Source organism: Heterocephalus glaber, unplaced genomic scaffold, assembly GCF_053883595.1.
Source record: "Heterocephalus glaber isolate CG9 unplaced genomic scaffold, H.glaber_assembly_v1.0 deba00001720, whole genome shotgun sequence".
NCBI classification, from domain to species: domain Eukaryota; kingdom Metazoa; phylum Chordata; class Mammalia; order Rodentia; family Bathyergidae; genus Heterocephalus; species Heterocephalus glaber.
Window position 1 is genome coordinate 8,605,700 of NW_028258433.1, and position 13,643 is coordinate 8,619,342.

A 13,643-nucleotide genomic window follows, 5' to 3' on the forward strand; every position below is an offset into this window, starting at 1 on the left:
TTCCAGTGAAAATGCCAACCATCTTTCTGTGTTTTAATTTTCATAAAATGATTTTAAAATGTCCACAGAAAAGCAAACAGCGAAGAATAAATACCCAGGACTCTGTAAGAACGAAGTAGGGGACTTGCCTTACCAGTCAAGGTAACACTATGTAAGCCATGCTGTGTTGACAGAAGAATTAACAATAGAAATTGAAATAAAATAGAGAGCCAAAGTACCATCTGTCCGTATGAAACATTGTTTTATGTCTGAATGTGCACTGCAGATAAGACTGAGCAAGAGGAAAATTTTAATAAATGTGTTTCAGACAATTGATTATTCTGATAGGAAAAATAACATAAGACCCTGGACCTTCACAAAATCAAGAAGCAATTCTGGATGAAAGAATTTAATGTGAACCAAAAAATATTACACAAACAAATTTGTAGATGAATATATTTTTGACATCAAGAATATTAAAATGACACAGAAAATCCAAAGACTAAAAGATATTATAACATACTACATTGATATCTATTAAAATATTATAAAGTAAAAAAGATAACCTATAAACTATAAGTCAACACAATTCACACTCCATATAATTGACAAGGGTTAATGTCTCATTCATAAACTAAAATTAAAGCAACAACTCAGTATGAAAATAGGCAAAGAGGCTAGAACAGGTATTTCCCAAAAGAGTGAACACAGTCAACAAACATGAACCAAGGTTCATTCTCCTTAGCAGAGAAACCTGAATAAAAATCACAAGGTACCATTTTACACATACTACATTGGCAATGAACAAACCTGACAGTATAAAGTGTGATGATGTTGTGAAGAAACCAGAAATCTTACACAATGCTGGGAAAAGTATTTATTTTTATAGCCACTCTCTCAAACTATTTGATATTATGCAGTAAAATTGAAAATAAACATATTCTATGTATCAGCATACCTACTTCTAAGTACATACTGTACGAAAACTCTTGCATATATGCTCCAAAAGATAAGTATAATAATGTTCCTAGCAACACTATTTATAACACAAAAACATAAAATATAAGTAATCCAAGTGTACATAACAGAAAAATGGATGTCACATCCGATACATTTTTATAATGGAAAAGTATATATTGCAGTGAAATAATGAACTACAGCACCCTATACTCAGATCAATCTCACAAAACATGTGCTGGGCAAAAAAGCAAACCAACTTCCATTAGATTAACATATATATTTAGTAAATTAACCTTTATGGTTTGAGTTGGTTAACTGATAAGTATTCAATAAATGTAAACTGTATAAATACTGTGTTGACATTACATTTATATCTTTAAATGTACTCTGGAGTAGAGTAACATAATGTACTGCATTACACTATGAAATTTTCTTGGGTAGTCATTAATGATCCTCAACTTTATTTCCACAGAATTTAGCACAGATACTATATATAATAGATATTTCATGAGCCTGAGTTCCTTCAAGGCAGAGACCGAAACAAAGTCTGGGTACAAGTGATCTCTTTGGGAAGTGATCCCAGGAAGCAGGAGAGAAGAGAGGGAAATATGAAAATGTAGTACAAGGATACTTCATCAAAATGTCCAATACAACTGGTGGTGCAGTGTCTTTTTGGACCATTGGTGAAAGCTTATAAAACACCTTCAGAAGCATTTATCCATTAGCTTCCATGCCCTATTTATCAAGGATATCCAGAGCTTTAACTTTCTTTAAGTCTGGGTTACACGTGGCAGATGTAGATTCTCTCTGACAATCAATTCCTAGAGTCAGAAAAGCTTTAAGACAGAAAGTAAGATGGACTGAGCAAGAAGGCCAGGTGCTGCCAGGAAGCAGGTTGTCAAGGAAGTGGCCACAAGATTACATAATAAAATGAAACAGAACTAAGATTTATTGAGGATTTAACATATAGCAGCCACCTTGTATCTTTCATTTAAACCGCACAACAATTTTAACAAAGTATTTTTAGCTCCATTTTATTTATTAAGAAAATTATGCTGAGAGGAAAAGTAACTTTCAAAAGTCTCATAATTTTAATGTGGCAGAGTAAGGTTTGGGGAACAAATATGTCTCAAAATCTTGAACTCTTTCTACTATACCATCAAGCCTACATTATTGTACAATTGAAACTGCCTAGAGAGCAACTACATTTCAGGACAGATGAATATAAAGTAAGGAGATAAAGAAAATAAAAAAGAAATGTACTGAGTTACAGTAACACAATGTAATTCATAGTTGGAATAGGGCTAATATAAGCAAACATGTCATGAGAACTGGTGTTACAATGATTTTTGTATTTGTAAAGAAATATTACCAAAGCCTATACATCAGTTTGTTCTTTACTTCCTTTTTCCTAATATTGGCTATTGCTCAAATTATCTGACCAATACGCTGGTAAAAAATGGACCTAGTAATTCAAAATATTAAATTTGGAACTTGTACACATCCTTTAAATCACTCAACAATAAGCTATGTATAGTATTTCTTGTTGTCATTTTTTTCTTGTTACACCTACTAACAAAGCAGCAAATAACTGACAAAATAACTGGTATTTCTAACTAGCTTTCCAAATTAAAAGAGGGGGAGGGGGAGGGAGAGGGAGAAAGAAGCTAAAGGAAAAGAAGCTAAAGGAAATGAAAATCAGAGTGGGACTCAATGAAATAGAAAACATAAAAAACAATAAAGTTAGTGAAAAAAACTAATTTGAGATCAATATAAATGGTAAACCTAGAAAAACTCATGTGAAAAGGGGAGCACAAATTATCATTATCAGGAAAATAAAAGGTGACATTGTTACAGGTTCCACAGGTACTAAAAGAATAATAGGGATTATTATGTGCAACTTTATACAACTACCAAAGCTCACTCAAGAAGAAATAAATGATTTAAATTCCTCTTTTTAATTAAAAAATTGAATTTGTACTTTAAAAAGCTTTCCTACAAAGAAAATTCCATGCCTAGATGGCTTCATTGATGAATTATGCTAAATAATTAAATTAGAAATAATGCAAATGCTTAAACTTCCAGAAAATTAAAGAGGAGGGAGTATTTCCTAAAGGCCATTTAGGCGACAGCATTACTCTGATATCAAAACCTGAAAAAAATATAAAAAAACAAAAAACTAAAGACCAACATCATTCATGAACACAGGTGGAAAATTTTTAAACAACATTTTAAGAAATCAATCCACAACAATTAAAGATTACATCTCATGACTTATTGAGTCAACTGGCACTTATCCAAAGAATATAAAGTTGATTTAACAACTGTGTTAGCAAAATAGAAAACTTAAAACCATATGATCATTTAACAGGCCTAGGAAAGTACTAATGAATTCCAATATCCATTCATTCATGCTGGGTCTATATCTCAGTATACCAGTAACAGATAAGAACTTTCTTGATATGTAAATTACATTTTCTAGAAATGTATATCTAACATACTTAATAGTGAAAGGTTAAATACTTTTCCTTATGACCAGGAACAAGATAAGAATCTTAATTCTCAAAGCTTTTATTCAACATTGTTCTACAGGTTTAGCTAATTGTCATCAGGTAATATAAACTAGACTCCAAAACAAAAAGGAATTAAATACTGATACTTAAAACATGGGTAAACCTCAAGAATAATTATGAGTAAAACAAAAAAGCTGGATAAAAAGAATAATAACTACTTCATAAATACATTTGTATAAACTCTAAAAAATACAAACTAATCCTTAGTAACATTAAGCAGATCAGTGGTTTCCTTCAACTGGATGGTGAGAAGAAGGGATCATAAATGAGACTAGAGAAAATTTTTGTGGGTGATAGATGTTCATTGTCTTGATTGTGATGAAAGTTTCATAGGTATATACATTTTTCAAAGCTTGTCAAATTATATTATTTGAATATGCACAGCTTATATAAATTACACCACAATAAACTGTTTATACCTAAATAAAATTTAGCTAGCTGATTTCTCCTCCCTTCATCTATAGAATATTTGTTCTCTTCCCACCATTCCGCAAGGATGAAAGAATCCATAGATCTTGACTCCTGGGAAAGAATCATCATTTTTTGGAATTAGTTCATTGAGATCTCCTTGCATCTTCAGTTTTCTGATTTTTTTACTTATCTTTTCTCATTGTTAGGATGGAATTGATGCTCTCTTGCAACTTTTATATACAAGCTAGAAGAACTTCTTTCCAAGATTCATGCTTGATTTTAGGATAAAAACTAACAAATTACTCAAAAGATAAAAAAATTTTCTAAAAATGAAAGCCAGGACAGATTTTTCCCCCCAAGGGTCTCTGTAACAAGGACCCTACAGGAGAAAAACAAGCATTTTAAATATTCCCAGTAGAAGCAGTAATAAATATCAGAAGATTATCCCAGCACTATTCAACATATGTGAAGATCTGGATCCAAAGCACAATTCAGACTGAGCAGGTCTGCAGCAAATCAGAATAATGAGTGGACTCTAAAGACCCCACTGTCTGCCAACCAGCTTGAAACAGAGATGGCTTAGGGATGTTCCTTGTATATAGAACAAAGCTGGTTTTTGTTTAAGGAGTCAATTTGAAAATATTTTTCTTATTTTTTAAATTGACTCAATCATTGTACATTATTTGTGAGGCACAGTATAATGTTTCAATCATGTATATCTTATATAATCATCAAGTTGGGTATTCAGCATATTCAAAACCTCATATATTAACCACCTCTTTTGTGCTAAAAACATTCAAAATGCTCTCTTCTAGCTACTTTAAAAAATATTCCATGTAATAACTGTCAATCCTAGCCGTACTACTGTGTAACAGAACACTGAAACTTATTCCTCCTAGCTAACTGCAGCTTTGTATCTGTTGACCAGTCTCTTCTTGTCATCCCCTCATTCCTGTCCTCCCCAATGTCTGGTAATCATTCTATTCTGCACTTTTATGAGATTAGCTTTTTTAGGTTCCACATGTGAAATCATGTAGTATTTGTCTTTCTGTGCCTGCAAAATTTCACTTAACATAATGTCCTCTAGGTTCAGCAGTATTGCTGAACAGGACTTCATTCTTTTTCATGGCTGAACAGAATTAAGTTATATATCTATATTGATAGCTCACATTTTCTTTATTTAGATTGATTCTATATCTTGGCTATTGTGAATAATACTGCAACAAACATGAGAACAGAATGACTCTTCAACATTGAAAACCATTTTCTTTTGAAAGGTGAGTTAAATCAACTCACATTTATATGTCTGATTTGTTTGGTTTCAAGTCCATCATATGATTTTGTATGGATAATATTTACTTTGCTTTTTTATTTATTTGGTATCTTATTTTCTTTTTAAAATATTTATTTTGTTGTTTAGGAATGCTTTTATTTTTATTCTAGAGGGTGCTTTGTATTTTGTCATAGTTCTGTTAATCTTTTTTACTAATTTAAGCTTTTATCATTTTCTGTCAATTTATAGAAAAGAATGTTATCTTATTTTTTCTCTTCATCACCACTTATTTCATTTTAATTGCATCATTTCTTCTTTATCAAAACATATTACCTTTACACATTTTTTCATCAACATCTCCATCTTTGTATTAATATTAGCCCTATATTTAAGTATATTAAATTCCCACTATCTTTTGCCAAAGCTTCCCCAGTTATATTTTGGTTGGATAAGCTCACCCTTAGCAGACTCCTCAGAAAGTATGTTTTATTTGAAGTGCTGCACATTCAAAACTGGCTTTTAAGAAATAGTTTTGATACCTGGAGAACATCTTAGCAGTATTTTTTTAAAAATCCTTGCCTTGTCCTGTATTTTCCTGAGTTTCTTAAAAAATCTTGTTCCACAACTGCCTTCCTTTGTGTGCTGCTCTTGAGAAATACAATGTCAGCCTGATTCTCTTACTTTTATAGCTAATGTGACCTTTTTACTGCTAGGCCCTGAAGACTTTTCTTTGTTTTACTTGGATGTGTATTACAGTTGATCTTTTCAGGTCAAATTCTGGGTACTTGGTCATTCCTTTTAGTAAACAGACTTCAGTTTCCTCTTATTTGCAGAAATATTCTTATATTTAGTTGTAAATATTAATAATATTAAATTAAATATTATTTTGTTTTTCCCTCAGAAACTCCATTATATATGTTTTGGACCATTTTTGTGCCTGATGGTTACTTAGTACTTTTCTGCTGACCCTTTCTATGTTTTTGGTCTCATTTCATTTTCATTATTGTTTTTGGAGGAAGAGTATTCATTACTTTAGATTTGTATTTTTTATTTCTCTTCTCTTTTTACAATAGCTTTGAATAGAGTTGGCTCGATTTTTTTTTTCTATCTCTAGGGACTAGGAGACAGGGCTCTTGTTCTTCTCTATGTTGGTAGGAAACTAGGTATTGGTGTGTCTTCTTACACTTCTGTTCTTCTCACTTTTGGCCTGGGAAATACCTCACACTCATCCACAGTTTCCCATGAGTGGCCAACTGGACATGTGTTCTCTCTGGCAGGTACACTGACTAAGGAGAGTTCTCCAGAGGATGGATGCCTTTTCATACTTTGGCCTGATTTTGTCTGTGAGTCCTAACAGTGAGCTGAGATCAGCAACAGCATCAGCCTGCCAAGATATGCCTCAGACTCCAAATCTAGTCCAAGAACATGTTGGAGTCCATTACAAAGCTGATTCTATGGAACAAACTCTTTATTCAGTGAAATAATATCCAAACTGAAAAGTGAAGTAAGGGTCCAAAGGTTGGCTAAGTATGCACATATTAGCAGTCCCATTCAAATTTCAGATAACAAACTCTGACCCTAGATGTAAATTCAACCTGTGTAATGTCTGTCACATACAGGACCCGTGTAAATCCCATGTTGTTGCACTAGTTGTGAAACTTTGGGAAATTTAAGCAACTTCTATGAATCTTAGTTTTCTTCTTGTTAAATGTAAGTGAAAACTCTTCTCATATAATTTTTGTAGGCATCACATAGGAAAATACATGCAAAATGGAATGTACTTAACAAAATATCTAGTACATGAGGGCCCACTATTATTTACTATTATTATTGCTGTTTCCAGTGAGTGTAGTTTAACCCAGTTCCTTTGATTTTATTCATTACAAAAGTAGCTCTCCTTGAGCTCTTCTGGGTAGCAAACATTTGTGCTTTATAAATGTAAGTTTGTATTTCTGTTCTTCATTTGTAATAACCTGAAAGTAAAGAAAGTAAGTAGCCCAATTTTACAAATGAAGAAACTAAAGTTTATAGTTTAAGTCACCTGTCCTAGGTTACATGTCTACTTAGTGATAACAAAATTAGGATTCATAACAAGATTTATTTGATGCCAAAGCCTAAAATACTATCTTAACTCTTACTGAAAATCTTTTCACTGACTGCTTCCTCCTCATTCCTCCAGCATTAATATTCAGTTTCATACAGTGCCTCATGTTTTATTTCATCTTATTAGCTGCTTTCTGAGCTTTTGCCTTAATTCTCCAGCATAACTACAGTATGTTCTTTAAAGGAGGTAACTATTTTGGAGTTTGTTAGTTTGTTTTTAACCTCATTGTACTTATTCTTCCTCAAAATAGTACTAGATTCAAGTTCTCAGTAAATGCTTACCAAGTTTATAAAAATCAACTTGAATGATTTATGCTTATCTCAAGGAAGATACAGTTGCTGATTTATCCAGCTGTGTTGGATCATCTTATCCAAATGAACATGTTTTGAAAGCTCAAGACAAATATTATAAAGGGAATCTGAGAAATGTATAAAAATTTTAATCTAAAAAGAGAATTAAAGTATGAGAAACATCAGACTTACTTGGTTTTCTAAATTTTTAAAAACAACTTTGAGTTATTTGAGTTCCAAGTTTGCAGGATAATGTAAGCACATGGATTTTGGAGGAAAATTTTCTGTTACTAGGAAAATATTTTTCTTATAAATCCCAACAAAGCTTGAACTAGTCCAAGACATCTGACTCATTGTTCACTCCCCACTGATGCCTGAGTCTATGCTCTAGAGCTTTCTCTCAGGATCGTATCACATTCTGCATCAATATCCACTCTCTTACATAATCACAAAGTTCAATGACCAAAGTGCCATATCAGTGAACAAGTTACTACCTCTTAATATACAGTAGTTCCACAGACTTAAAAATAGAAACCTCGGTTGGGCATAGCGGCACATGCTAGTCAGGAGACTGAAGCAGGAAAAATCAAGATTTCAAGGTTAGATTGGGAAACATAGCAAGACTCTGTCTGAAAAAATTAAAATAAAAATATAAATATAAAGAATACTAGTAATCTACAGAAAATAGGCTTTCATCAGTAAGTCCATTAACAAAATTTTATTCAAATAACAGCAATTGGGGTAACTGATGAGGGCACAGAGGCCAAAGACATGGTCCCTGCTCTCAGGGATACAAACAGATAATCAAGCGTGGTGACAATTATAGACACTATGATTTAAAAATTTATAGAGTACAGGGGATATAGATGGAAGTCTAAGTAGTAAATTATAAAAGGCTGTGTAGACAAGATTATATGTGAGGTACTTCTAGAAAAGAAATAGTATCGAAATGAGAAAGCACAGGTAGCCTGCACATAATTGCAATTTATGTCAGGTCTTCTATCCCACTGACCTCTACTACCCAGGAGTTTCAGGAGACCTGAGTGCTATTTACCATCATTCCATCTCCACATGCTCTAAACACTTGCTCCAACTCAACCTATCTAACATTCTCTCTTCTATTTCATGCTATGTTTCTTACAAGGTCCCTTTTGCTCCAATATTTCCTGTGACCTTTAATATGTCTCACAGGATAATCTCATTTGAAATTAGACAATGATACTTCCATTCTTCAAAAACCAATTTAGATTTTACCTGTTTCAGGAAGCAATCTAAAAGCTACTTAGGAAGGAGGCAAATGGCCTTGTAGGAATTCAAGTGGAATGTCAAAATTTTGATTGTGATGTGTTGTGTTGGATGAGGCCAGCCTTGAAGGAACAATTCTCTTCTTCATCTTCAATTCTGTCATTCCAGAGAAGGTAACACATCACCCTACAACATGGGATAAAACTGCTGTAAGCATTCAGAAAATGTAACCAGTATTAAATCAAATTAGATAAACAGATCATTTGTGCCTTAGTCTGCCACCTATAAAATAAAAATAATCCTTGTCTCCTCTTCTTACAAAGAACTGATGAATAACTTATTCTATCCCTGAAATCTAGGGCAGAAACAGCCATATCATAGAACCTTAGTAAATTTACACTGATTGAATAGATGAAGAGGCTAACTTCTGAGACATCTGAAATGAGACATTATGTGAGGTTTTTAGAACTCAAAAAGTACCTAAAGCACTAATTAAAAATAGCCTGCATAGTAACATATCTCTTAATGAAACATTCATATGTTTTTAAGGTTATATATTAATGATATTCTATAAGTAGAAACATTTAAGAACTACAGAAATGGCTGTACTGGGATGAAACACATTGAAGCAGAACATAATCCTAATCCTTTTTAGTGGGCATGTGTCATTCCTTGCCTAGGAATGATCATGAACTCGGAAGGCATAAGCTTTATGTGTATAAGAAAAACAGCCACTTACTAGATGCACATGCTACTATTTTCAGAGCACAAAAATTACAGTATGTTTTTAAAAAATCTTTTCTAGGGCTGGGAATTTAGCTCAGTGGTTCTGCCGCCTGCCTCACAAGCGCAAGGACTCGAGTTCAAAATAAAAAAAAAACGTACACACAAGTGGCTAAGCAATCCTGAAAACTAATAGAAATACGTTTTCTCATTAGAAACTCACCTATATTCAAAGTTGCCATAAATTAACTTGGAGTGTTACCACAAACAAGTGAAAGAATTTTCAAAGCGTCTAAAATGGCCTCATTTATCCATGGGAACTTTGTATATGATAGAGATGGCACCAAATACTGGCAGGAAAAGATGCTGTGTTCAAAAAGTGGGTTATGAATATTGGCTTACCATATAAAAGAAAAATTAGATCCCTGACTCACACCAGACATAGAAATAAGTCCTAGATATATTAAAGAGCCAAATATGAAATGAAAACTTTAGAATTACTTTAAAACTTAAAAATGGGGTAAGATATTAAAGATTTTGAAGTTGAGGCTAGCTTGTGTCACAAAAGCAAAACTCATAAGGGAAAATATTGATGTATTTTACTGCCTAAAATTCATTTTTGTTTATGGTATAGAACATCATAGGCAAAGTTAAAAGGACAAATTATTAGAAGAAATTTGCAATAAAGTGGCACTATAAGAATATAAAAATCATCCAAATCAAGATCAAACATTTCAACAGAAAAAATAGGATAAAAAAAGACAATTCTTAGAAGAAAAAAATAGCAGGATATGAAAAGACAATTCTTAGAAATTTATATTCCGATAAATATGTTAAGGTATGCTCAACCAAAACAAAAATTGAGTAACAACAGTGTGATAACACCTAGCTTATATTATTAGACTGATAAAGAAATGACTGTCTCCCAGGAAGTGTTGATAATAATGAAGGGGAAAGAGAAATGCACACATGGTAAGTGGGAACACAAGTGACTACTGCTTAGAAAGCAACAAAGCAGCTGCACTACATATGATGGAAATGGCCATGATCCTTTGCTTCTCCCATTTTCACACTCTGCAATAGAATTTTGTACATCCTCTCATCAGGAGATGGAGTCTATTTCCCATTTTCTTCTCTCTTGGCTGACCTTCCATTTCATTGCTTTTACTAACAGAATGCAACAGAAGTTGTGTCTCAAGATTACAAGGAGTAATTAAAAGATATTGTGAATGTTTAAATTTTTTTAAAACTTATTACAGTAAAAGACACATTGACAAGAATAATTGGGAGCAAGGCAAAGTAAAGCAAAGTGGAATATTCTGAGTATTTTGAGTGGGATTAATCCAGTGTATCTTTTGCTGTAATACTTTTTAAATTTAAACACTGACCATATATTTTGATCATACCACAATGAGCAACAACTTCTGTAAAAAAAGAACACCAGATTTGTCTCTATGCAAAAACTTCTAGCTCTTCCCCAAAGTCAAAACTGTCATAAAAAGTAAACAGTTTTGTCGATCCCTGGTGGAAAAAAAAAAAGTAAACAGTTTTGAATTGACTCTGGAAGCTAAGGGAGCTGCAACAGTGCAATTAAAGATACTCATTAACTACAACTCAAGATCTGCTTCAGAAAGTAGCAAAAATGATGAGATAAGTGTGTTTGAAGGCAGTGGGGGGGGTATTTTGATCTAGATCAATGGTAATGTGTCTTTTACTGTAATATATTTTTTAGAATTTAAACATTCACAATATTTTTTGACCGTACCTTGTACTTGCACTATATTACTTGTTCTCTTGCTTCTTGCAACTGCCTTGAGAACAGACCTGTTAAAGAAAGAAAGTAAGGCCACGTGAAACAGACAAGCTGTCCTAGCAGAGGGATACTAAACCAGACAGCTCTGGCTAACCTAACAGCCAACCATATGGTGTAAGCAAAAGTAACTACACATAGTAAATCCTGTAGCCCAGAGGCAAATCTTTCATGTCAAGAGATCCCACTGCCCTCAGAAGGAACACTTGTGGACACTAAAGCCATGCCTTATGTCAGTATCTCCTGGTGCTGCCATCTTAATGCAGTGCTGTAGTTCCCTCCAAGAGTCTCCTAGTTATACCTAATTTTGAAGTCATTTAGTACAATGGCAAAAGCTCATAAGTTAGTTTCATTTGTTTTAATGGGTTTTTTTTAATACTTCAACCAAATCTGATATTCACATGAGAAAAATCTTCCCTTGGAACATCAGTCTCTGAGTGTCAATTCTTCCATGATTTTGCTGGGATATTCTAAGTGAAATAAATAGGACACACATGTGTAAATATCAAATAGTTTCTCTAGTGTGAGAAACTTAAAGTGTAAATAAGGATCAAATGTATAATAGATAATATGAAATAGGAAGAAAAGGTCCAAAGGGGAAAGGGAAGTAGGATGGTTAGGGGAAAGGAAAGAAGGGAAAGAGAGAAATATGAGAAAAGTAAAAAATGAAAACATAGTCTTTGTAAATAGGGAGGGGTAGAGGGTTGAAGAGAGGGCAGAGAAATGAGGAAAAAAATAAGAACCAAGATATATCATGTAAAGGTACAAATTCCCAATGATGGATGTATACCTAAAATGTAAACTCAATGAATATAAAAAATGGTGAAATAAAATAATATCCACTGCTGAGAAAAAAACCTAATGCACTAATATTTGTACATTTTCAAACTATCACAAAACACATGTTTTCTAAGCACTGAAATTAAGTAAGGCAATTTACATACATTTATTTCTAAAGGTAAAATTCTGATGTAGATAACAAGAGGTAGATTAAAAGTCTAAAGTTTTCACTTTTCAAGCCAACAACCTAAGTGTCAGTAATGTTTTCGAATGAAGACAAAATAATCATAATGACAAAAGCAGCTGTTTACTATGATATGTTAAGAAAAGTAAGGGCTTAATATACATTATCTCACTTAATGTTTCAACAATCCTGAAACTTAAATATTGTTCTCCTTTTTACAATGCCACTGAGATATGAGGAGATTAAACTGCTTATCCATGGTCACAGAGGCAATAAGTAGTGAAGCCTGGTTTTAAATAGAAGTATGACTCCAAAAAGTCATGCTCCTAACCACTGTACTCTGCATTAAAACAAATATGAAAATCAAAACCATTATAATAATCATTAAAACTCACAGACTCCTTTGTCATATATTATCTTATTTGACTCCATATAACTCTCACAACTACCATCTTATAAATGAGCATCTTAAGGCTCATACCAGGAAAGTGTATATTCCCAAAGTCACAAAGTTTGTATGTAGTATATCTCCACATGAAAATAGTCTCAGTACTGGTATTTGTATGAGAAACTGCCTTAATTTTTGGAGTGTGATGGATGTTCAGAAAACCACTTAAATTTAAACAACTATCCTCAGCTGTGACAGTCACCTCTATCATTACTTCCACGATCAGGGAAGGAAAAAGAACTGAGAATGATGCCACTGGAAGGTGGCAAAGAAAGAAGCAAGCGTCTTCCTGGAAATAGAATGTTACAGAGCTATGACACCTTCCCCAGCACAGGAGCAAGAGATGAACACACCACTTTAATCACGTTTGGTTTCTAGATGCAAATGCAGCCTGTAAAGAGTATTTCCAGGCACTGGCTCACAGGCTGACCATAAAGCTGGGACAAGCGCCTGCAGCATGGGTGATGGAGACAATTGCTAAATCACTGGCCACCTCCTACAGTGGTAGCACAGGCCTGGTGTTCAGCTGTCAAGCTCAGGGGCAGAGGTCAGCACCAGGGCTCCCTATGGCCAGGACCAGGGCGCGAGGGAGTGGCTGGTGGCAGGTGCAGCCTGGCCATCCCTAAGCAGTCCTATGCACTAGCTGCTGGGAGGCAGGTGTCAGGGGCAATGTGCAGTAATGTGATGGGAGGGGCCTTCCCAGGTCCTCAAATAGGAACTGTCTAGCTGCCCTGGTGTCCACCCCAGCAGGGCCTCTTCCTAAGAACTGGGCTCACCAGACTCTGCAACAGCTGCTCAGCCCCCTAAGATACAAAAAGTCTGAATGAATACAATGAGAAATGCATATTTCCACGTGGGAATTC

The 13,643-nt window shown here is 33.9% G+C and overlaps 1 protein-coding gene across 2 annotated transcripts in view; it reads right to left on the reverse strand.

The window, feature by feature from the left end:
- Window positions 1-5,201: 5,201 nt before the first annotated feature.
- Window positions 5,202-13,643, reverse strand: part of Sohlh2 (spermatogenesis and oogenesis specific basic helix-loop-helix 2) — an 81,004-nt gene continuing 72,562 nt past the window's right edge. Inside the window, exons 11-13 of one of the 2 annotated variants that reach the window (XR_002398295.2) lie at window positions 11,324-11,382; window positions 8,845-9,021; window positions 5,202-7,169 (exon numbers count right to left, since the gene is read on the reverse strand). Coding sequence is in view for 1 of the 2 variants with exons in the window: in XM_021266483.2 (XP_021122142.1) it covers window positions 11,341-11,382 (42 nt within the window). In the remaining variant the exon portion in view is untranslated. Of the gene's footprint in view, window positions 7,170-8,275; window positions 9,022-11,323; window positions 11,383-13,643 lie in introns of those variants that run through there. The other variant, XM_021266483.2, reaches the window with a different exon arrangement.